This window comes from Grampus griseus (genome assembly GCF_964374135.1).
Source record: "Grampus griseus genome assembly, chromosome: 1".
In the NCBI taxonomy this organism is placed as follows: Eukaryota; Metazoa; Chordata; class Mammalia; order Artiodactyla; family Delphinidae; genus Grampus; species Grampus griseus.
In genome coordinates this window covers 690748-714693 of record NC_139017.1, presented here as the reverse complement: position 1 = coordinate 714693, position 23946 = coordinate 690748, and the positions used below count along the sequence as shown (strand labels likewise).

Here is a 23946-nt window from a genome sequence, read left to right as displayed (position 1 = left end):
CCACTCCTCAAAATGCGCACCCCTCTTCCGGCGGGGCTTCCCCGCCGTGTGGGCGCTGGGTTCTCAGTCTCCTCGAGGACGATCAGCTTTGCTCTTGGTCGCTCGCATGTCTCCTCCCGCCCTTAGCTGCATCGCCGTGAAGGGCACAACGCCTGCTGCCACAAGCCTCCTTTTACAAACATCTGCACCCCTGGCTGCAGACTTTTCTGTGGGTTGAATTCGTGGAAGTGGAGTGACTCGGTGTGAACCTTCTCATTTGAAAAGATTCTGTCAAATTTTGCCTAAAACGTTGTGCACGTTTAAATGCCCACTGAGGGTTTATTGGAACGCTGTTTCCCCCTCCCCTCGACAACCTGGGTTGCTATCGCTTTTCAACATCATTTCCAATGTTTTCTTTCTCTCTCTCTCTCTCTTGCTTCCTTTCTTTGGTTGCGCCGGGTCTTAGTCGCGGCAGGCGGGCTCCTAAGTTGCGGCATGCACGTGGGATCTAGTTCCCTGACCAGGAATCGAACCTGGGCCCTCTGCATTGGGAGTGCGGAGTCTTAACCACTGGACCACCGGGGAAGTCCCTCCAATGTTTTCTGATTATACACATGATATATGTTCACTGTTTAAAGAAAAGGGGGAAATGCAGAAAAGGGTGAGAGAAAATAAAGATTAGCTGTCACGCCCCCACCAGAAGGTAAGATGTCCTGTCCATTTTTGCAAAAGAAGAGAGCAGAGGCCACAGATAGCCAGGATGGTCACCTGAGGAAGCTTCCAGAATCCCTCGTGCCGGTGACAAGGTGTTAAAAATTGCCCCCTCCTCCCCAGGCCCCCTCCCCATCCACTGGTGTCTCCAAAGGCTTGAGATGCTCTCCTCAGCCCAGGGGGCTGTTCGGAGAGAGTTGGTTCCATTATCCACCCCTAAGTGTCCCCGCAAAACAGGTCTGTGGCCGGGAAGGCCCCTGCCGAGGTCTGGGGGCAGCGATGGGAGAGGAACAGCCCAAAGTGTGTTGCGGACATTGGCCCTGGGCCCGGCAGGCTGCCAGCCCCTCTCTCCAGCCAGCCCAGAGCCAGCGTCCGTTTCCCGGAGCCTCTGACGCGCCCTGGGGACTGTCCTCCAGCGACTGTCCTGCCTTCTTTCCAGAGACCTGAATTACAACCAGCTGCACGAGTTCCCCGTGGCCATCCGGACGCTGGGCCGCCTGCAGGAACTGTAAGCTCCTCTGTGGGGTTTGGGGAGTCCCCTGTGCCCAAGGGCCCCCCACGCCCTCACCTCCCGAGGTCCCGACCTCCCGGGTCAGCAGTCACAGGCCTCGGAGCTGGCTCTGCCCCACCCCCGGGCGGCCACTGCTCGTTTTATTCTCAAATGCAAACCAGGGGTGAGACAGACACCAGCCGTCCCCTAGGGCTTCAGGCCTGTCGAGGATGCAGCGTACAGGGGCAGGACAGAGCAGCTCAGGGTCGGCATGTAACTCCGACCCTAGATCATGTCGTCTTAGCTGAAACGGTCTGGGTGTCCAGAGAGCACAGGAAGAGCGCTGTGGGCTCACGTGTCTGAGGTCAGCCTTAGAGGGTGGACGGGCCTTAGGCGACAGTGGGGGAGGAGGACCAGTGGAGATGAGGACCCGGCGGGCCAGTGAGTACGCAGAGGGGCGCTGAGCCGGTGGGGAGACAGCCTTCGGGGAGGAGGGGCCGCCGTGTAGCAGGACGGGCTCTGCGCGGTGCTGAGCGGGACCAGTTAAGGCAGTGGAAGTTTACGACCAGAGCCCAAACCTCCAGGCAGCACTGGATCTGTTCTCACGGCCACCGGGGCCTTTAGCACCAACCCCATGCCTCCCCCTCGCCTGGTCCAGCCGGCTGACAGTGTGAACACCGGGAAGCGAAGCGGGTGGGGAGCTGGACCAGCGCAGGGGAGGGTCCGCGTGAGGAGCGGCTGCACGGCCCCCACTGCCAGCGAATCACCAAGGCCTGCCTTTCCCCTGGAGTGGGGTGTGGAGGGGGAAGGTGGGGAGAAGATTTGCTGGGTCTGTAGGGCGTGGCCGGAGCAGGGCGTGCAGAGGCCTGGGAGCAGGAGATGTAAGCTCGGGGGAGAGAGCAGAGCCCTGGGGTGGCAGCAGCAGGAAGGCACACGCGTGGGGCATGTCTGTCCACGTCTATTGGGAGAAGCAGCCTGAGGACAGAGGCTCCTGTCTCGTAAACTTCTGAATCCCTCGGAGCTCAGCTCAACCCCGGCCACGAAGCCGGTGATCAGACACGTGCCACGAGCGAACTCATGCAGGAACATTGACCGAACAAAGCAGGCTGGGTGGGCGTTGGCTGCAGGTGAATTTCGTGAATGAGCGTGGAAGTGATGAGGGGAGGGAGGACGGGTCCCAGAGGCCAGGAAGACACTCAGAAACCAGGGGTCTCTGGTGAAAAAAGGATGGCAGAGGGGGCTGCTCAGCGTGGGTTGTGCTTTCCGGTCCAGCATTTACTTGGAACTGTCCTCCCCCGTAACCAGATGCACTGTTCCCGGCCTCTAGAGCCTGGATGCCCGGGGGGGCCTCGCCGCCTTTTCTCCTCCACGGTCACGGGCGTCCCCCCTGCGCCCCCCTACTCCCCCCCGGGGCTCCGCTCCTCAGTTCAGGGCCTTGAGGCCAAGCCTGGCTCCATCTGGGGACCGCTTCTCCTCCAGGGGCCCCTGTTTCTGCGCTCCCTCCTCCCATGCAGCCTCAGCTCCCCCCTAGGGGCCTCCAGGGTTCTGCCCTCCTTGGGGTGTGGGCCCAGCCTGTTCCCCTGAGTGGCTCTCACAGTGCCCTCAGCCCAGGCTCACCCTCTCTCCTGTCCACGGGTCGTTGAGCAGAGAGGGAAAGTCACAGGCAGATGTGGAACCGGGGTCCCCAGGCTGATGTCCCTTTGGGCCCATGGCCTTCCTGTCCGGCTGTTGGAGAGCGTCCTGGGGTCCCCTGTCCCCGTCCACGGGCTCTCCGCATCCTTCTGACGCCCATGTCATCCCCCAGGGGTTTCCATAACAACAACATCAAGGCCATCCCCGAGAAGGCCTTCCTGGGGAACCCTCTGCTGCAGACGATGTGAGTCCTTGCTCCTGACGCATGTTGGGGGAGGACGGGGTTGGCAGGCGGAACTGGAGAGGGGCTCCCTGCGTGCTGGTCTCCGCGGAGAGGGGCGAGCAGACACCTGCCTCGGTGCAGGGAGACACCTGCCTCGGTGCAGGGAGACACCTGCCTCGGTGCAGGGAGACACCTGCCTCCGGGAGGGAGACACCTGCCTCGGTGCAGGGAGACACCTGCCTCGGTGCAGGGAGACACCTGCCTCGGTGCAGGGAGACACCTGCCTCCGGGAGGGAGACACCTGCCTCGGTGCAGGGAGACACCTGCCTCCGGGAGGGAGACACCTGCCTCGGTGCAGGGAGACACCTGCCTCGGTGCAGGGAGACACCTGCCTCCGGGAGGGAGACACCTGCCTCGGTGCAGGGAGACACCTGCCTCCGGGAGGGAGACACCTGCCTCGGTGCAGGGAGACACCTGCCTCGGTGCAGGGAGACACCTGCCTCCGGGAGGGAGACACCTGCCTCCGGGAGGGAGACACCTGCCTCGGTGCAGGGAGACACCTGCCTCGGTGCAGGGAGACACCTGCCTCCGGGAGGGAGACACCTGCCTCCGGGAGGGAGACACCTGCCTCGGTGCAGGGAGACACCTGCCTCCGGGAGGGAGACACCTGCCTCGGTGCAGGGAGACACCTGCCTCCGGGAGGGAGACACCTGCCTCGGTGCAGGGAGACACCTGCCTCGGTGCAGGGAGACACCTGCCTCCGGGAGGGAGACACCTGCCTCGGTGCAGGGAGACACCTGCCTCCGGGAGGGAGACACCTGCCTCGGTGCAGGGAGACACCTGCCTCGGTGCAGGGAGACACCTGCCTCCGGGAGGGAGACACCTGCCTCGGTGCAGGGAGACACCTGCCTCGGTGCAGGGAGACACCTGCCTCCGGGAGGGAGACACCTGCCTCGGTGCAGGGAGACACCTGCCTCGGTGCCTCCGGGAGGGAGACACCTGCCTCGGTGCAGGGAGACACCTGCCTCCGGGAGGGAGACACCTGCCTCGGTGCAGGGAGACACCTGCCTCGGTGCAGGGAGACACCTGCCTCCGGGAGGGAGACACCTGCCTCGGTGCAGGGAGACACCTGCCTCCGGGAGGGAGACACCTGCCTCGGTGCAGGGAGACACCTGCCTCCGGGAGGGAGACACCTGCCTCGGTGCAGGGAGACACCTGCCTCCGGGAGGGAGACACCTGCCTCGGTGCAGGGAGACACCTGCCTCGGTGCAGGGAGACACCTGCCTCCGGGAGGGAGACACCTGCCTCGGTGCAGGGAGACACCTGCCTCGGTGCAGGGAGACACCTGCCTCCGGGAGGGAGACACCTGCCTCGGTGCAGGGAGACACCTGCCTCGGTGCAGGGAGACACCTGCCTCGGTGCAGGGAGACACCTGCCTCCGGGAGGGAGACACCTGCCTCGGTGCAGGGAGACACCTGCCTCCGGGAGGGAGACACCTGCCTCGGTGCAGGGAGACACCTGCCTCCGGGAGGGAGACACCTGCCTCGGTGCAGGGAGACACCTGCCTCCGGGAGGGAGACACCTGCCTCCGGGAGGGAGACACCTGCCTCCGGGAGGGAGACACCTGCCTCGGTGCAGGGAGACACCTGCCTCCGGGAGGGAGACACCTGCCTCGGTGCAGGGAGACACCTGCCTCCGGGAGGGAGACACCTGCCTCCGGGAGGGAGACACCTGCCTCCGGGAGGGAGACACCTGCCTCGGTGCAGGGAGACACCTGCCTCCGGGAGGGAGACACCTGCCTCGGTGCAGGGAGACACCTGCCTCCGGGAGGGAGACACCTGCCTCGGTGCAGGGAGACACCTGCCTCGGTGCAGGGAGACACCTGCCTCCGGGAGGGAGACACCTGCCTCGGTGCAGGGAGACACCTGCCTCGGTGCAGGGAGACACCTGCCTCCGGGAGGGAGACACCTGCCTCCGGGAGGGAGACACCTGCCTCGGTGCAGGGAGACACCTGCCTCCGGGAGGGAGACACCTGCCTCGGTGCAGGGAGACACCTGCCTCGGTGCAGGGAGACACCTGCCTCCGGGAGGGAGACACCTGCCTCGGTGCAGGGAGACACCTGCCTCGGTGCAGGGAGACACCTGCCTCCGGGAGGGAGACACCTGCCTCGGTGCAGGGAGACACCTGCCTCGGTGCAGGGAGACACCTGCCTCCGGGAGGGAGACACCTGCCTCCGGGAGGGAGACACCTGCCTCGGTGCAGGGAGACACCTGCCTCCGGGAGGGAGACACCTGCCTCGGTGCAGGGAGACACCTGCCTCCGGGAGGGAGACACCTGCCTCGGTGCAGGGAGACACCTGCCTCGGTGCAGGGAGACACCTGCCTCCGGGAGGGAGACACCTGCCTCGGTGCAGGGAGACACCTGCCTCGGTGCAGGGAGACACCTGCCTCCGGGAGGGAGACACCTGCCTCGGTGCAGGGAGACACCTGCCTCGGTGCCTCCGGGAGGGAGACACCTGCCTCGGTGCAGGGAGACACCTGCCTCCGGGAGGGAGACACCTGCCTCGGTGCAGGGAGACACCTGCCTCGGTGCAGGGAGACACCTGCCTCCGGGAGGGAGACACCTGCCTCCGGGAGGGAGACACCTGCCTCGGTGCAGGGAGACACCTGCCTCCGGGAGGGAGACACCTGCCTCGGTGCAGGGAGACACCTGCCTCGGTGCAGGGAGACACCTGCCTCCGGGAGGGAGACACCTGCCTCGGTGCAGGGAGACACCTGCCTCGGTGCAGGGAGACACCTGCCTCCGGGAGGGAGACACCTGCCTCGGTGCAGGGAGACACCTGCCTCGGTGCAGGGAGACACCTGCCTCGGTGCAGGGAGACACCTGCCTCCGGGAGGGAGACACCTGCCTCGGTGCAGGGAGACACCTGCCTCGGTGCAGGGAGACACCTGCCTCCGGGAGGGAGACACCTGCCTCGGTGCAGGGAGACACCTGCCTCCGGGAGGGAGACACCTGCCTCGGTGCAGGGAGACACCTGCCTCCGGGAGGGAGACACCTGCCTCCGGGAGGGAGACACCTGCCTCCGGGAGGGAGACACCTGCCTCGATGCAGGGAGACACCTGCCTCCGGGAGGGAGACACCTGCCTCGGTGCAGGGAGACACCTGCCTCCGGGAGGGAGACACCTGCCTCGGTGCAGGGAGACACCTGCCTCGGTGCAGGGAGACACCTGCCTCCGGGAGGGAGACACCTGCCTCGGTGCAGGGAGACACCTGCCTCGGTGCAGGGAGACACCTGCCTCCGGGAGGGAGACACCTGCCTCGGTGCAGGGAGACACCTGCCTCGGTGCCTCCGGGAGGGAGACACCTGCCTCGGTGCAGGGAGACACCTGCCTCCGGGAGGGAGACACCTGCCTCGGTGCAGGGAGACACCTGCCTCGGTGCAGGGAGACACCTGCCTCCGGGAGGGAGACACCTGCCTCCGGGAGGGAGACACCTGCCTCGGTGCAGGGAGACACCTGCCTCCGGGAGGGAGACACCTGCCTCGGTGCAGGGAGACACCTGCCTCGGTGCAGGGAGACACCTGCCTCCGGGAGGGAGACACCTGCCTCGGTGCAGGGAGACACCTGCCTCGGTGCAGGGAGACACCTGCCTCCGGGAGGGAGACACCTGCCTCGGTGCAGGGAGACACCTGCCTCGGTGCAGGGAGACACCTGCCTCGGTGCAGGGAGACACCTGCCTCCGGGAGGGAGACACCTGCCTCGGTGCAGGGAGACACCTGCCTCCGGGAGGGAGACACCTGCCTCCGGGAGGGAGACACCTGCCTCGGTGCAGGGAGACACCTGCCTCCGGGAGGGAGACACCTGCCTCGGTGCAGGGAGACACCTGCCTCCGGGAGGGAGACACCTGCCTCCGGGAGGGAGACACCTGCCTCCGGGAGGGAGACACCTGCCTCGGTGCAGGGAGACACCTGCCTCCGGGAGGGAGACACCTGCCTCGGTGCAGGGAGACACCTGCCTCCGGGAGGGAGACACCTGCCTCCGGGAGGGAGACACCTGCCTCGGTGCAGGGAGACACCTGCCTCCGGGAGGGAGACACCTGCCTCGGTGCAGGGAGACACCTGCCTCCGGGAGGGAGACACCTGCCTCCGGGAGGGAGACACCTGCCTCGGTGCAGGGAGACACCTGCCTCGGTGCAGGGAGACACCTGCCTCCGGGAGGGAGACACCTGCCTCGGTGCAGGGAGACACCTGCCTCGGTGCAGGGAGACACCTGCCTCCGGGAGGGAGACACCTGCCTCGGTGCAGGGAGACACCTGCCTCGGTGCAGGGAGACACCTGCCTCCGGGAGGGAGACACCTGCCTCCGGGAGGGAGACACCTGCCTCGGTGCAGGGAGACACCTGCCTCCGGGAGGGAGACACCTGCCTCGGTGCAGGGAGACACCTGCCTCGGTGCAGGGAGACACCTGCCTCCGGGAGGGAGACACCTGCCTCGGTGCAGGGAGACACCTGCCTCGGTGCAGGGAGACACCTGCCTCGGTGCAGGGAGACACCTGCCTCCGGGAGGGAGACACCTGCCTCGGTGCAGGGAGACACCTGCCTCCGGGAGGGAGACACCTGCCTCCGGGAGGGAGACACCTGCCTCGGTGCAGGGAGACACCTGCCTCCGGGAGGGAGACACCTGCCTCGGTGCAGGGAGACACCTGCCTCCGGGAGGGAGACACCTGCCTCGGTGCAGGGAGACACCTGCCTCGGTGCAGGGAGACACCTGCCTCCGGGAGGGAGACACCTGCCTCGGTGCAGGGAGACACCTGCCTCGGTGCAGGGAGACACCTGCCTCCGGGAGGGAGACACCTGCCTCGGTGCAGGGAGACACCTGCCTCGGTGCCTCCGGGAGGGAGACACCTGCCTCGGTGCAGGGAGACACCTGCCTCCGGGAGGGAGACACCTGCCTCGGTGCAGGGAGACACCTGCCTCGGTGCAGGGAGACACCTGCCTCCGGGAGGGAGACACCTGCCTCCGGGAGGGAGACACCTGCCTCGGTGCAGGGAGACACCTGCCTCCGGGAGGGAGACACCTGCCTCGGTGCAGGGAGACACCTGCCTCGGTGCAGGGAGACACCTGCCTCCGGGAGGGAGACACCTGCCTCGGTGCAGGGAGACACCTGCCTCGGTGCAGGGAGACACCTGCCTCCGGGAGGGAGACACCTGCCTCGGTGCAGGGAGACACCTGCCTCGGTGCAGGGAGACACCTGCCTCCGGGAGGGAGACACCTGCCTCGGTGCAGGGAGACACCTGCCTCGGTGCAGGGAGACACCTGCCTCCGGGAGGGAGACACCTGCCTCGGTGCAGGGAGACACCTGCCTCCGGGAGGGAGACACCTGCCTCGGTGCAGGGAGACACCTGCCTCCGGGAGGGAGACACCTGCCTCCGGGAGGGAGACACCTGCCTCCGGGAGGGAGACACCTGCCTCGGTGCAGGGAGACACCTGCCTCCGGGAGGGAGACACCTGCCTCGGTGCAGGGAGACACCTGCCTCCGGGAGGGAGACACCTGCCTCCGGGAGGGAGACACCTGCCTCGGTGCAGGGAGACACCTGCCTCCGGGAGGGAGACACCTGCCTCGGTGCAGGGAGACACCTGCCTCCGGGAGGGAGACACCTGCCTCCGGGAGGGAGACACCTGCCTCGGTGCAGGGAGACACCTGCCTCGGTGCAGGGAGACACCTGCCTCCGGGAGGGAGACACCTGCCTCGGTGCAGGGAGACACCTGCCTCGGTGCAGGGAGACACCTGCCTCCGGGAGGGAGACACCTGCCTCGGTGCAGGGAGACACCTGCCTCGGTGCAGGGAGACACCTGCCTCCGGGAGGGAGACACCTGCCTCCGGGAGGGAGACACCTGCCTCGGTGCAGGGAGACACCTGCCTCCGGGAGGGAGACACCTGCCTCGGTGCAGGGAGACACCTGCCTCGGTGCAGGGAGACACCTGCCTCCGGGAGGGAGACACCTGCCTCGGTGCAGGGAGACACCTGCCTCGGTGCAGGGAGACACCTGCCTCCGGGAGGGAGACACCTGCCTCGGTGCAGGGAGACACCTGCCTCGGTGCAGGGAGACACCTGCCTCCGGGAGGGAGACACCTGCCTCCGGGAGGGAGACACCTGCCTCGGTGCAGGGAGACACCTGCCTCCGGGAGGGAGACACCTGCCTCGGTGCAGGGAGACACCTGCCTCCGGGAGGGAGACACCTGCCTCGGTGCAGGGAGACACCTGCCTCGGTGCAGGGAGACACCTGCCTCCGGGAGGGAGACACCTGCCTCGGTGCAGGGAGACACCTGCCTCGGTGCAGGGAGACACCTGCCTCCGGGAGGGAGACACCTGCCTCGGTGCAGGGAGACACCTGCCTCCGGGAGGGAGACACCTGCCTCGGTGCAGGGAGACACCTGCCTCCGGGAGGGAGAATGAAGGGCTTTGGTGTCTTTCCTGCAGACACTTTTATGACAACCCGATCCAGTTCGTGGGGAGGTCGGCGTTCCAGTACCTGCCCAGGCTGCACACCCTGTGAGTTGGTGCCTCCCCCTGCCCCCTGGCACCACCCCCGCCCGCCAGTCCCGCCAAGTCAGGGTCCTGCTCACATAGCTGAAGGAGCAACAACCCGACAAGGTTCTGGTTCTCCGGGGCCCCCGGAGCCACACCCTGGGACTCTCGGCCACCCAAAGGCATCCTCGTCGCTCCTGCTCTGTCAATTCCCATCCCAAGTGCAACGTCTTCAGAAAACCTCCTGCAGGTGGCGCTCTACACGCAGCAGCACAGGGACGCCCCCGAGTCTTTTGGGGCGCAAGCTCCACCTTCCTGTGCGCCCCACTCTCACCCCTGAGGCTGGCGCCATGCGTATGTTTCATCGCTGGACTCCAGGCTCTCCCGCTCACGCCCGAGCCCAGGGTCCTCCTCAGGATCCGGCGGCACCCATCCTGCTGGGCTCCTGTCGCGTGCAGGCCTGCGTGGTCCCCCGAGGTGGGGTGACCACTGGGGGAAGCCCCGGCAGGTGACACTTAGGGGAGACCCGCTTCCCGGCTCCAACGAGCAACCCCAGCAGACAAACACCTTTCCGGAAGCACTCAAGCCGTTGCCTTTCAAACGGGGCGAGTCCCACAGTCCCTGCCTGTGTTTTGTGCGCACTGGGCCTGGGTGGCTGGGTGGCCAGGTGGCTGGGGGCCAGGTGACCGGCTCTGTCCGGGCCAGGCTGGGTGGAGCTGACCTAGGAAATGGCAGCTTGGACCCTGCTAGGCGTCCAGCCCCCACCAGGGCCTGAGCAACTGGGGTCACCGGAGGGAGGTCGGGGAAGGACGGTGTCCCCAGAAGATGGGGTCCCTGTGTGGGGGGGTCCCTGAGGGCTGAACCCCCTTCAGCACCTGGTGCTCTATCTCCAGATCTCTGAATGGTGCCACGGACATCCAGGGGTTCCCAGATCTCAAAGGCACCACCAGTCTGGAGGTCCTGTGAGTGGACGCTGGCCCCCCAATCCCCCGTCGCCCCCCGTCGCCCCCAGAGTCTGGTCCCCGTTATCTGGCCTTCTAGCCTGGCCGCGAGGGGCCCATGGCCGCTCCCACCGGGCTGGCAGGTGGTTCGGGGGGTGGTGCTGCTCTCCCCCACTTTCCCAGCCTGGGGTTTCTCGGCGATCCTAACCACAAGCTGAGGTGCACGGAGGACCCGGGAGCGGCAGGAGGGCTGTGACAGCCACCTCCTGTGCCTCCTGGTTGCCGCTTTGTCCTGGGGGGAGGGGGGAGAGCGTAGCAGGCCCTCGATTCACCGTAAGAGAGTGAACAGAAGGGTCCCGCGAACACCCAGAGCTGGAAGATCTTCCACGAGGGAAGTAGTAGTTCCCCGAGGGTGACCTCGGCCTCACGCCCTCCCCAGAGCACCCTGTCCCGAGGCCGCCGCCCTGCAGCCTGCTCGCATCCCACTGCCCCGCCCCGGATGCCCCGGCATCCTCTCTGCCCCAGGCACAGGGCACGGGCTCTGGGCTTGGTTCCCAGGGCCCCACTGGGGCTGGAGTTTCCATCCACGGCCTGCGCATGGCCCCCTCCCCTACAGGGAGCAGAACAGGGTCCGGCCCCTGTGTTGCTGGTGACACCAGGAGACGTGGGGGGACACGAAGGGGAGGGCGGGAGGGGCTGGCTGCAGGACCGCCTGCCAGGCGGTGCCCGGCCGTGCCCCTCTGTCCACCCCAACCCACCTCCTCCTCTCTCTCCCCACAGCCCCCCGCCCCGTGCCCCCCACTTGTCTTTTGTCAGCTCTGTGCTCCCACGTCAGCGTCAGGCCAGAGGGGAGGCACGGGGAGGGGCCGGGGACGGCAGGGCCCGGGTCGGTGCCAGCCCCGCTCCGTTCTCCCCGCAGGACCCTGACCCGTGCGGGCCTCCGGCGGCTGCCCCCGGGGATGTGCCAGCAGCTGCCCGGGCTCCGTGTCCTGTGAGTGCCTCCCGCGCCCTCCCACCAGCAAGGCCCCCCTGGGCTCCGTCCCCTCGCCACTCTCTTCCTGGAGAGAGGCAGCCTGGGCTGAGACCTGCCCGAGAGGGACTGGGCTGCCCTCTCCCATTCGGGGAAAAGCCTCGGTCTTCGAAGTCAGGGCCGGGGCTGAGGCCGAGCTCTGCCGCTTCCGGCCGGTGGACCCCAGCTCCCGCTTTGTGTCTCTGAGCTCCGGTTTCTCATCTGCAAAACGTGGGCTCATTTAGGAGGGTTGGAAGCGCCCGGCACATCGTAGGTCCCCCCAGAGTGGCTCTAATAGGCTACCCGAGTCTACACAGGGACCACAGAGGACCTTACGTGTCCCGTGAGGAGCAGGGAGTTTCCTCTCCCCTGAGTCTCACTCGGGTCTGAGGTGCTCACCACGGACCACAGCCCCTGGCTCAAGATGTGCACGACCAGCCCTGGACGGGTGTCTAGCCTGCCACCGACAGGCTGTGTGTCCGTGGGCACGTCCTGTCCCCTCTGTGCCTCAGCTGGATGGGGGCTTGGGCCAGGGGATCCCTAGGGGCGTTGGCTCCGTACTGTGACAGTGGTACCGCCTGGGTAGCCTCGGCCAGCTGGCTCGTCCTAGTGTGGCCTTGTTGTGCGCCTCTCACCTCCTGCTTCCTGACCCCCGGGGCCCTCCCAGGGTCCCCTGGGCCTTCACATGGATGAGGCGGCCCCATCCGGGCCCCGCAGAGGGGAGGGGCCCAGCAGGGAGCTGGAGGGAAGTGCCCGGGGTGAGGAGGTCCACAGCCGTGTCCCTGAGGCCCAGCTCCCCTCACCAGCCCGGCCCCCTCTCCCCAGGGAGCTGTCTCACAACCAGATCGAGGGGCTGCCCAGCCTGCACGGGTGTCAGAAGCTGGAGGAAATGTGAGTGTGGGGCACTGGGCCTGAGGGCGGGGTCAGCAAGCACTCTGACCTTCCCCGCCCTGGGCTTGCTGACCCTGAGGTCAGGGCTGGGAGCTCGGCAGAGGCCGGGACAGGCCATGACTCGCAGTGACAGCCCATGAGATGGTGCCCAAAAGGGGTCTCGAGGCGGCTCCTTGGGGGTCAAGGCAGCAGGAAACGTGACAGTGATTAGGGCCAGCGGAGGGGCAGGTGGGCTGGACGTGGGGTGGCCGTGGGGGACTGGAAGTACCCAGGCTCTCGGTTTCCATAAGCGCACACGCACGTGCACAATCGTGTCCGGGAGGGAAACCTGGGCTGCAGGTTCCACGGGGACCGAAACCACTTCACAGATTCTCCGAGCTCCCTTCACCCAGCTCCTGCGTCCCCAAATGACAGGGCCTCTGGCCCTCCATGTCTGGGCCGCGGGACCAGGCAGGGTCGGGGACGTGAGGGCCTGTCCTGGTGCCTTGACACTGAAGGAAGGAGGGTCTGCACCTTTGCCGAGGCCCAGGGTCCATCTCCCACTCAGACGCCAGTCTGTTGAGCTCTGCCTCCCAGCTTGGGCCCGTCTGGGGCCGCCAGGGGCTGGGCTGCATTCTGCTGCTGGACTAGGGTCTGGAGGACCCGAGGAGTGAGGCCAGCTGGGCTGGGAGCCAGGGCCAGTGGGAGCCCTGGAAGCCCACTCCCTTTGGGGCCACAGGGACGGCTTTGTAGCTTTGTCTCCTGACCACTTACCCAAGGCAGCCACGTCCCCCATGCTCCCTTTAATTCTGGTGATTCTGCGGGCTGGGTCCTTTCTTCCTCCCAGTGGTGGGGTCGGGGTTGGGGGCAGTGTCTGGGCCTCTGGGCTCATCAGCCTCTCTCGCTGCCCTAGTGGCCTCCAGCACAACCGCATCTGGGAAATCAGAGCTGACACCTTCCACCAGCTGACCTCCCTGCAGGCCCTGTGAGTACCTAGGGTAGGGGGGCCCTCCCTGCACGCCTGCGCCCCGTGAGGACCCCCAGCACCCAGGGGCCCCTCCCTGCACGCCTGGACCCCGTGGGGACCCCCAGCACCCAGGGGGGCCCTCCCTGCACGCCTGCGCCCCGTGGGGACCCCCAGCACCTGGGGGGCCCTCCCTGCACGCCTGCACTCCGTGAGGACCCTGCACATGGGGGGGCCCTCCCTGCACTCCTGCACCCTGTGAGGACCCCCAGCACCCGGGGGGGCCCTCCCTGCACACCTGCACCCCGTTAGGACCCTGCACCTGGGGGGCCCTCCGTGCACGCCTGCACCCCATGGGGAACCCCAGCACCCGGCGGGCCCTCCCTGCATGCCTGCACCCTGTGGGGACCCCCAGCACCCGGGGGGCCCTCCCTGCATGCCTGCACCCCATGAGGACCCTGCACCTGGGGGGCCCTCCCTGCACGCCTGCACCCCATGGGGAACCCCAGCACCCGGGGGGCCCTCCCTGCATGCCTGCACCCCGTAGGGAACCCCAGCACCCGGGGGGCTCTCCCTGCACGCCTGCGCCCCATGAGGATCCCCAGTGGGGCCCCTCCCTGCACGCCTGCACCCCGTGAGGACCCCCACCGGGCAGCCTCCCTGCATGCCCACACCATGGCACATGTGTCGGTGACCCAGGGTAAGAACGACGGGTCCTCCATGTGTCACTGTACCCTCCTGTCACGTCCTCTGTCCGTAGGGACCTGAGCTGGAACGCCATCCGGTCCATCCACCCCGAGGCCTTCGCGACCCTGCGCTCCCTGGTCAAGCTGTGAGTGTCCACTGCCCTCTCCTCCTGGGAGCTGGAGCACCGTGGGCCTGTGGGCTGCCCAGCGGGGGCAGGAGGGCCCGGCCTGGGGTGGGACACGCGTGGGTGTCGGCCACACGTGCTGGGGACGTGGCTGCAGCCTAACCGCGTTCCCAGCCCCCTGGACAGACGTGGGACCTGATGAGCCGGAGCCACCCCTACGAGCTCTGCGGCGCCACGCGCAGCCTCAGCCCCCGGGCAGCCAGGCCCCGAAGCCACCGGGGCGGGAACGGGGAGCGTGTGGGGCCACCGCGCACAGGGGTGCGTGTTCTCCACTGTGTCCTGAAGGCTCGTCTGCCGGAGGCCGTGCAGCCCTGCCCCTCGCCTCTCAGGTGCTCCCCGGCCTGCGGAGGTGGTGCTCACTCAAGGGGCCGGGACCCCGGCGCTCACAGCCCTGCTCTCTGGGCTCAGGCCACACTCTCACCGCTGCTTCCCGCCTGTTCGCTCTGCTCCCGCCACAGCGGTCGGATGGGTATTTTTATCCCTTTGAAAGATGAGGCCGCTGAGGCTCGGGCAGACCTGCGACACGCCTCGGCTTCACGGGGAGCTGGTGACGGGGCCCGGTTCCCTGACGTCCAGCCCAGGCCGTTTCCACGCTGCCGGTCTGTGGCCGCGCTGTCTGGTTTGGAGGCCTGGCTTCTTCTGATATTTCTCCAGGGGGAGCCATGCACATCTTCACCTCTGGCTACTAAGCTGGCCCTGAAACAGAACGGGCGACCGAACCCCTGCGTGCGGCCAGACAGCCGCGCTGTTCAGTCCCAGCTCTGGCCTCCGCGTCCTCAGAAGAGCAGGGGGCCGGGGGCCGGCACAGCAGGCGGATGCCCTGGTGGGCTGGACAGGGACTCCGGTGGGACTCAGACGGGGCCCAGCAGCTGTGGCCGAGCGGCTGTGTTACCCAGGAGCTGGGACGGCGTGGCGTCACCTCCAACAGCCCCGTGTAGTCGGCCCCCGAGGTCCCACGAGTGGGGGACGACGGAGCTCTGGCAACCCTGCCACCTCTGCCCGGCATCCGTGCTCCTTCCTCCGAGCCTTCCTTCCCTCGTCTCCTCTGGCTCCCATCCCGGGCACACTGGCCACGCCTTCAGCACAGTCTGCCTCCAGCCACCCCCTGACTGCCAGTGACCCTGACCATCCACTGTCCTAGGGACCTGACGGACAACCAGCTGACCACACTGCCCCTGGCCGGGCTTGGGGGCCTGGTGCATCTGAAGCTCAAAGGGAACTGGGCTCTGTCCCAGGCCTTCCCCAAGGACAGCTTCCCCAGACTGAGGTGAGGCTTCCTGTCCCCACACCTACAGAGGTCTGCCTCAGGGCAGTGGCCAGGCCGGGAGGGACAGGAGAGAGCCCAGGGCCTCACCCCGAGAAAAGCCTGGAGGCCCAGGGTCTGGCCAGCCTGAGTGGGGAGGGCCCCTTCCCCCTCATCCCCGCGTAGCGTTTCCCTCTCCCAGTCCCAGCCCTGGGGGACCCCGGCGAGGACAGAGCTAAGATGGTGTGAAGGCCCCCCGCCTGCTTGGGCAGCTTCCGGGCCTGGAATCAGGGCCGAGCCCAGGGTGCTGATAAGTAGAAAACAGCCGCTCAGCCCTTGCTGGTGCCGAGGACCCCAGGCCTCCTTCGGCCCATGTGGCCCACGCTCTGCTGCAAAGCAATGGGGGTCCGGCCTCACCCGCAGGGCGCCAACCCAGCTCTGACGTGCCCAGAGGCGCGGGGCGCAGGCCTCGCGGAGAGCGAGGGTGAAGACGGGCCAGGAGAGCCCTGTCTCCTCGCTAGCGGAAGAGGAGGGCCGCCCGGAGGGGCGGAGCTCTCAGGCTGCGTGGCCCAGCTGCTCCCCGTCGGAGCCTGGCTCAGGCCTGTAGATGGGGGAGGACGAGGCTGGACGGCACTCAGAGCGCTGGGGGGCAGAGGGCGGCTGCGGGCCTGAGGAAGAAGCCCGGGAGGCCACCAGCAGGGCACTCGGGGGCAGTGGGCGGCTGCGGGCTGCCGGAGCCCCGGCCGTGGCTAAGGTGGCTGTGTCCCGCCCCCCCCCCCCAGGGCCCTGGAGGTGCCCTACGCCTACCAGTGCTGTTCCTACGGCGTGTGCCGTGGCGTCTTCAAGGCCTTGGGCCGACAGACGCCCCAGGGCCCTCACCCTGACGACCACGATGCTCCCAAAAGGCCCCTGGGCCTCCCTGCCGACGCAGCCGAGAGCCACTGTGAGTGACCCGGGGGGCCGTGGGGGGGCCGGGAGGGAGGAGGCGCAGGACCCCGAGGGGAGCCGGCAGGGGCTGCTGGGGGCCCAGGGAGGGGCGGCCCCTGTTCACGCCTGTCCTCCAGGCCCCGGGGACACAAGGGCGGCGCTGACCTTGACGGCAGGCATGCCTCCCACCTGCCAAGCCCTCTGTGGCCCCCAGGGCGCGCCCCAGGCCGTGGCTCACGTGACAGCCCTGTCCTGGTGGGCCGCAGCTCCTCCACGGCACCCCGCGCCCCGCCACGCGAGCCCTGCAGCGGGCGTCCTCAGAGCAGACAGCGCTTTCCAATCAGCCCGAGCCAGGCGGGGTCAGGCTAAATCAATTAAACCTGCTTCTGGAAAAGAGTCCTTTCACGCCGTGTCTCAGAGCCAAAAGGAGCAGCTGGGGGGTCACTGCTGCCCCCACCGTCTGCCCCGCTGTCTCACCAGGGGCTTCAGAGGCCCTGGCGCCCGGGGGCCTCTCGGGGAGGCCAGAGGGGACACCTACGGGCTGGGGTCTCTGGTGAAGGGCAGAGAGATGGTCTTCATGGCCTGCCCCCTGTTGCAGAGCACAAGCAGAATTAGGAGGGAGGGGAAAGGGCCCCGACTCGGGGGTTTCCCTTCAGTCTCTAACTCTCTCTTCACAATGTGTCAGTGCAGAAGCTAAACAGAAAGATCAGATCTAAACACGTAAGAACATTCACGCCAGTGTAGACGGACCCAGGTTCTAACTCCTCCAGACCACTCACGGGTCAGGTCACCACGGACAAGGCCTTGGGAGCCTCCGTTTCTTATCCGTAAGCTGGGAGCGGCGTTCGCGCCCCACAGGCCGTCGGGAGCATTGAAGATCCCGCAGACAGACGCGTGTGCCCTCCGTCCACGGTGGCTACTCAGGGAGGGGCCTCTGGCCGGACACGCAGGAGTGTAGCTGGGAGCCCGGGAGGCCGCCGTGGGCAGGCGAAGGGGACTGGAGCCCTCCCGGGAGAGTGTGAGGCCCGGCAGGGGCAGCAGCTTCCCTGGGGCGGTCTGGGTGTCTGCCGTCCACTCCGCATGGATAGGAGTGGAACCCTTCCTTCCTGAACGTGAAACTCCACCAGGCCAGAGTCTGGGAGAACCACAGGGCATCGGGCTGGTGGGCGGCCATTGCCATAACGGCACCGGGGCCGGGCCCCACTTCCTGAGGAGCTGCTGAGCCTAGGAGGGGGCCAGGGCCGCGGCTACAGCCACATCCCACACCCCCTCGGTGAAGAGCGGTCCTTAGCACTTTGGCTGTGACCTTGCAGCCTCAGACGGAGTCCACGGGCCTCAGCTCTTGCACCTCGTCCGTGCATTTTGATTTCCAGGCACTGCTGAGCTCCGTTCTGCAGAGCAGGAAAGGTGGCGAGGGATGGCATGCTAGGCTGTGGGCACAGCCCGGCCCCCTGCCCACCCAGCAGTGCCCAGGCCATGGGCAGCTCCACAGGGCCTCCCTGCCTCCAGGGAAAGCTCCCAACTGAGCTGTTTACCCTTTAAGTGGGAGGAAGGCTCCACACAGGAAGCAGGCATGTGAGCTGAAGGCGGGGACAAGTGTGACAAACGGTCGCCTGCCTGGGCCTGGCCTGTACACGGTGGAGAGCCCACTGGCCCGGCTCCCTAACCTTCCAGGAGAGGCAGTTTCCCCCGCCTACCCCAACCCAACTCCAGAAACTTTCCAGGAACTCCCTGGCGGTCCCGTGGTTAGGACTCTGCACGCTCACTGCCGGGGTTCAATCCCTGGTCGGGGAACTAAGATCCCGCAAGCCTCGAGGGGGATCTTCCAATGCTGAATTATCGCTGCAAAAGAGAGTTTCGTCTTTATAAACTATAAACTGGTTTAGTTATCATTTATCATTTCAATATCCTTAAAGAATTTCTGGGCCCTGAGATGTCCACCCCCGTGGAGATTGCAGGCCCTGGTTTAAGGAACAGCACAAGAGCGAATAAGGAAAATAATGCCATTTGATTCAATCACGTTTTGGAGTTTCTTTAACAAGGGATTTGCCTTTCTCAGACGAACAGAATCGCAGAGCCTAGACTTAGAATTGGAAGGGTGGTTAAAGATGATCTAGTCCACCTGCTAACACAGTAGAGAAGCGCCTTCTCACACTGGAGACTTCCTGCTCCAGTCTCTCCAGTTACGCACACCGTGTGCATCTGTAAAGCTCCCCCAACCGTCTCCCCGTCCCCCCACCTTGGCTCTGCGGCCCAGCGAGGCTCGGTCTGACTTCCGCTCTGTCGCTCACTGGCTGTGAGACCCAAGGCAAGGTCTTCGCTTTCCTCACGTGTCCGATGATGCCTGTGGCTGCCTGCCTCCTGCAGCTGTGGGGAGGGTCGGTGAGGACTCCGTAGGCGCGGGGCCTGGAGGATGAGAGCTGGGGGAGCCCCAGCCCTGGCGCCAGGTGACCTCCTCGTGGGGGCAGCGTGCGTGCCCACGGCTCCTCGACAGCAGGGCCGCGTCTCGTCCACCCCACACGCCCCCCGCCTGTGCCCAACGCCCAGCAACAGGGTTCTGTGGTCAGCACACGTGACCTCTGATGGTGGGAGCTTCTTTGTGTAGGAAGAACCAGAACTTCTCCCTCTGGATCATGATTTGCCTCCTTCTGTGACGCGTCTGTTGATGCTGGTTCTGCTGCCTGGGACCATCAGCACGTCGGGGTGTAGTGATGCCTGCAGGCCGGCAGCTCTTTGAGGACGGCCTTCCTCCCCTCACCCTGCCTTTTCCGAGTCCAACACTCTCAGCAGCTCGGCTGTCGTCACCGTCCCTGGTCCACCTCCTCCGAGCGCATCCCGCTCGCTGCTCTGTCCTTTGCAGTGTGCAGGGCTCCCAGCCGGACACGGGGTCACAGTGGTGGGCTGGCCCGTGTGGAGGGCCCCCACCAGCAGGGCAGCCTCCCCTGACTCTGTGCAGCCGCCCGGGAGGACATGGGGGCACTCGGTGTCTGAGGCCCACAGGCGGATAACAGGGAGCTGACCAGAGGTTTGCCCCCGAGGGTAGACACACCTGTGCAGGGCCGCAGGGAGGCCCCGTGCCCAGCAGACGAGTCGGGACAACATCTCAGAGGGGTGGGGTTTTGGAGAAAGGTGGGGCTTGACCCACACCAAGACCAGGGTCTGAGCCAGTTTCTGGTCTCCCCTCAGATGATGTGGACCCAGACGAGCTCCAGCTGGAGGTGGAGGACCCCAGGCCGCACCCCACTGTCCAGTGCAGCCCTGTTCCAGGTGAGAGGGGTGCCTCGGGGTGGGGAGGGCAGGGACTGGGGAAGGAGCGTTACGGAAAGTGGGGTCCAGCTGCTCGCCTTTTGAAAGCCAATACTCGAGAGACAAGGTCGGTGGAAAGGAAAGTTTGCTTTACTTTGGAGGCTGGCAACCTGGGAGGGGGAGGGTGGACTCATGTCCAACGGCCGACTCCCCCCACCGACAATCAGTGGCCAAGAGCTTTTACGGGGGAGTTTCAGGGATGTACAGGCAGAGGGAGGGGGCTACATGCAGAGACAGCACAGTCAGCTCTGACGGTCATCTTGAAACTGGTCATCGGTGGTCTGATCAGCGTCATCTTGATTGTTTTAAGTACAGTTAGGCTTCAGTTCCAGGGTCGGTTTGTCCCCATTTCTTCAGGCCGGTTCTCAGAACTGTGGCAGCTTAGGTCATGGCTACAGCCTGGTCATCATGTAGTTAACTTCTTCCAGCTGGCGGGGGCGGGTTTCAGCATCTATAAAACAGCTCAAAGGACGTGGCTCAGAATATTATCTACAGCCCTGAGGACGGACTGAAGGCCCTTGACTTTGCTCAATGACTATTATTATTTAGTCCTTTGACTCTTTCCTTTGCTTCTGCATTTTCTCACTTCTCTAATTAAACTTACTCTTTGGTTAAAAGCGACAAGAGGCAGGCGGAGGACATGGGTGTGGGGAGGACCACAGCGTCCTGCTCCGCTGCAGGAGCCCCCGCTCTTCCACGAGTTCAGCCTCTTCTGTCATTCCCGGGGAAGGGGCTGTCGCCCCCCTTCGGTGGCTGCTTGGGGGCAGCGGGAGCGGGGGAGGGGAGGGGAGTCAAAGCGACATTTACGAGTCGCCAGAGGTGATACAGCCAGGAGGAACTTTCTCTCAGCGAAGAGACCCCACTGCTCAGGCGGCGGGTGCGGGGCTGGCTCGTCTGAGACCCGCAGAGTTCGAGCAGGGCAGCACCCTGCAAGGCCCCCTTCTGCATCCCTCCCCACTCCATCCCAGGAGGGGTGCCGCCTCTCGTAGGTAAAGCTCTCCCGGGCGTAAAACACCAGGTGTCCCTGGGGGCTCCTTCCAGCACTGTCCGCTCCTTAACGGCTGAGGAAGCCTCCTTCAGTCTCCGCTAAATCCATCTTGCTGTCAGGAAACAAAGAAAATTCCCCTTTGGTCCAGCCCAGCCTCTGTGTTTAGCGTGAAGCCCCAGGCCACCCCGGAGGCAGCAGCGGCCACGGGAGCCGGGCCGGGAAGCGTCGGACGAGTGGAAGGCAGCGGATAGCGTCCCTCTCACCGGCTCTCCAGCCCCGCCCAGGCCCCGCAGCACACGCGCCCCGCGCTTCGCGGCTGTAGCGCGCCCTCTAGTGCCCGCAGCGACAAGCGCACCAGCGCACCTGGAGGCGCAGGTGCGTGTTCACGCGGCCTCTGAAAACCGGTGATCAGCAGCGATGATGTAAAAGGGGAAGCTCCAAAAGACAAAATCCAACTTGCACTCACTTTTACAATAGCACATACAAATGGCCAAATAAATTCCGGTGTGCCCATATTCACTGCACAGACACCTAAAACGTGTTTTTCAGTAATGTAACAATATGGGAAAGTGTGCATGATAAAACTTTAACTTAAAAAAGAGAATAAGAAACTATGGGACTTCCCTGGTGGTGCAGTGGTTAACAATCCACCTGCCAATGCAGGCGACAAGGCTTCAGTCCCTCGTCCGGGAAGATCCCACGTGCCGCGGAGCAACTAAGCCCGTGCGCTGCAACTACTGTGCCTGCGCTCTAGAGCACGCGAGCCACAACTACTGAAACCTGCGCACCTAGAGCCCGTGCTCCGCAACAAGAGAAGCCACCGCAATGAGAAGCTCGCGCACCACAACGAAGACCCAACGCAGCCAAATAAATAAATTTTTAAAAAGAGAGAATGAGAAACGATCTACAGTAAAGTCCCAATTTAGTTAAAAAAAATCTATATGTATATATGTATTTCTTAAAACTGATAGAAAACATGGCAAAATGATGAGTTTCTCTGAGGAGCGATCATAAGCAGTTTCAATCCACGTTACATTTTCCAATTTTTCTACCACTGACATCTATTATTTGGTAATCAGAAAAAAAAAGTGTTTAAAAAAGAGCTGTCACAAATCCTCTCAAGTGCCCAGGCCGCCTAGCAGCACATGGAAGAACAGGAGTCCAGGCCAGGATGGATGAAGGAACAGAGGTCCAAAGTTACAAGGTGGTTTGAGGACAGGGCCTGGGGAGAGAGATGGACAGCGCCAGGCTGTCCGCCATCCAGTGCAGAACCAGACGGGAAAACCCCAGGGGCCACCTGCCCTCTGATGTTCTCAGTAGGCTTTGCCCCCAACACTGACCCAGTCGTGAGCATTAAATGTGGCCGAGGAACCAGGGAGAGCCCACCTGGCCAGGCTCCTCGAGGCAGGGTCCTGGGTGCCGCTCTGCGGGTTGGCCCCAGCCTGTCCCTAGGGCTGCTGCCCTGGCCGCTCCTCCAGGCCAGCCTGTCTCTTCCTTGCTCTGGACGCTGCTCCGTGGGGAGGGCTCCTCTGCCTGATGTTTCCCCAAGGCTGGTCCGTGCTGCCTTAGTCTGTACCGCGTGTGCGTTTCTCACGTGTCTGTGCCTCCGTGTCCTGGGCTGGCGTCCACCCCCTGCAGCTCGTGGAGGAAGCCCTCCTTCTGTGTCCCCTCTGCTCCTCTCCCAGACCCACCAGGAGCCCTGAGACTCCTGGTGGCCTGCAGGGCTGCCCTGCAGATGGATGAGGCCATGTCCGCCCCGCGGCCCCAGGCTAGAGCGTGGTCCTCTCTCCCGCAGGCCCCTTCAAGCCCTGCGAGCACCTCTTCGAGAGCTGGGGCGTCCGCCTGGCCGTGTGGGCCGCCGTGCTGCTCTCCGTGCTCTGCAACGGGCTGGTGCTGCTGAGCCTGTCCGCAGCCGGGCCCGGCCCCCTGCCCCCATTCAAGTTCGTGGTGGGGGCCATCGCAGGGGCCAACACCTTGACCGGCCTCTCCTGCGGCCTTCTCGCCTCGGTGGACGCGCTGACCTTCGGCCGGTTCGCGGAGTATGGCGCCCGCTGGGAGTCGGGCCCGGGCTGCCGGGCCGTGGGCTTCCTGGCCGTGCTGGGCTCCGAGGCCTCCATGCTGCTGCTGACCCTGGCCGCCGTGCACTGCAGCGTGGCCGTGGCCTGCGTGCGGGCCCGTGGGAAGGCGCCGGCCCCGGGCAGCTTGCACGCGGGGGCCCTGGGCTGCCTGGCGCTGGCGGGGCTGGCGGCCGCCCTGCCACTGGCCTCCGTGGGTGAGTACGGGGCCTCCCCGCTCTGCCTGCCGTACGCCCCGCCCGATGGCCGGCCGGCCGCTCTGGGCTTCGCCGCGGCGCTGGCGATGCTGAACGCCTCCTGCTTCCTGGCAGTGGCCGCAGCCTACGTCAGGCTGTCCTGCGAGCTGCCCGGGGCCGAGCTGGAGGCCGTGTGGGACTGCGCCGCCGTGCGCCACGTGGCCCGTCTCACCTTCGCTGACGGGCTCCTCTACTGCCCCGTGGCCTTCCTGAGCCTGGCGTCCGCGCTGGGCCTCGTCCCCGTCACCCCCGAGGCCGTCAAGTCCGTGCTGCTTCTGGCGCTGCCCCTGCCCGCCTGCCTCAACCCCCTGCTCTACCTGCTCTTCAGCCCCCACTTCCGGGAGGACCTGCGGCGGCTGCGGCCCTGCCTGGGGGTCCCGGGGCCTCTTGCCCTGGCGGCCGCCGGCCAGCTGGAGCCGAGCTCCTGCGACTCCACCCAGGCCTTGGTGGCCTTCTCGGACGTGGAGTTCATCCTGGAGGCCTCCGAGGCGGGCCGGCCCCCCGGGCTGGAGACCTACGGCTTCACCTCCGTGACCCTCGCCCCCTGCCAGCAGCCCGGGGTCTCCCGGCCGGAGGGCAGCCACTTTGCGGAGCCAGAGGGAACCCGCTTTGGGAACCGGCCACCCGCCGTGGACGGCGGACAGCCGCGGGGGGCCGAGGGGGCCGTGCCAGCGGGGCCGGGCCGGGCGGGGGCCGGGGCCTTCCAGGCGTCTGGCTCTGCCTCCGCCTCACACTTGTAAACGTCCTCTCCGTTCCCCTACGCCCCTCCCCTCCCGCCCCCTCCGTGAAGGACGCTGCTTGTAAAATAAACCCCACCAGATGGCCCCGCCCCCGGCCCGCGCTCTCCCAGGCCACCACCGTGTGTACTTGGCCTGGGTTCCCCTCGGCCCTGCTCTGGCCTCTTCCCTGTCGCGTCTGAGGCTGAGGACCAGAGGTCTGGACGTTTGTCCGCTTAA

The 23946-nt window shown here is 65.9% G+C and overlaps 1 protein-coding gene across 1 annotated transcript in view; it reads left to right on the top strand.

The window, feature by feature from the left end:
* LGR6 (leucine rich repeat containing G protein-coupled receptor 6) overlaps nucleotides 1-23730 on the top strand; it is a gene marked incomplete at both ends in the record, with an annotated part of 100266 nt that extends 76536 nt beyond the window's left edge. Inside the window, 12 exons of the mRNA XM_082647204.1 lie at nucleotides 1130-1198; nucleotides 2985-3056; nucleotides 9513-9584; nucleotides 10454-10522; nucleotides 11421-11492; nucleotides 12336-12401; nucleotides 13294-13365; nucleotides 14105-14176; nucleotides 15357-15482; nucleotides 16241-16401; nucleotides 19572-19652; nucleotides 22475-23730. Of these exons, the coding sequence (XP_082503330.1) occupies nucleotides 1130-1198; nucleotides 2985-3056; nucleotides 9513-9584; nucleotides 10454-10522; nucleotides 11421-11492; nucleotides 12336-12401; nucleotides 13294-13365; nucleotides 14105-14176; nucleotides 15357-15482; nucleotides 16241-16401; nucleotides 19572-19652; nucleotides 22475-23730 (2188 nt within the window). The remainder of the gene's footprint in view (nucleotides 1-1129; nucleotides 1199-2984; nucleotides 3057-9512; nucleotides 9585-10453; nucleotides 10523-11420; nucleotides 11493-12335; nucleotides 12402-13293; nucleotides 13366-14104; nucleotides 14177-15356; nucleotides 15483-16240; nucleotides 16402-19571; nucleotides 19653-22474) is intronic.
* Nucleotides 23731-23946: the final 216 nt, after the last annotated feature.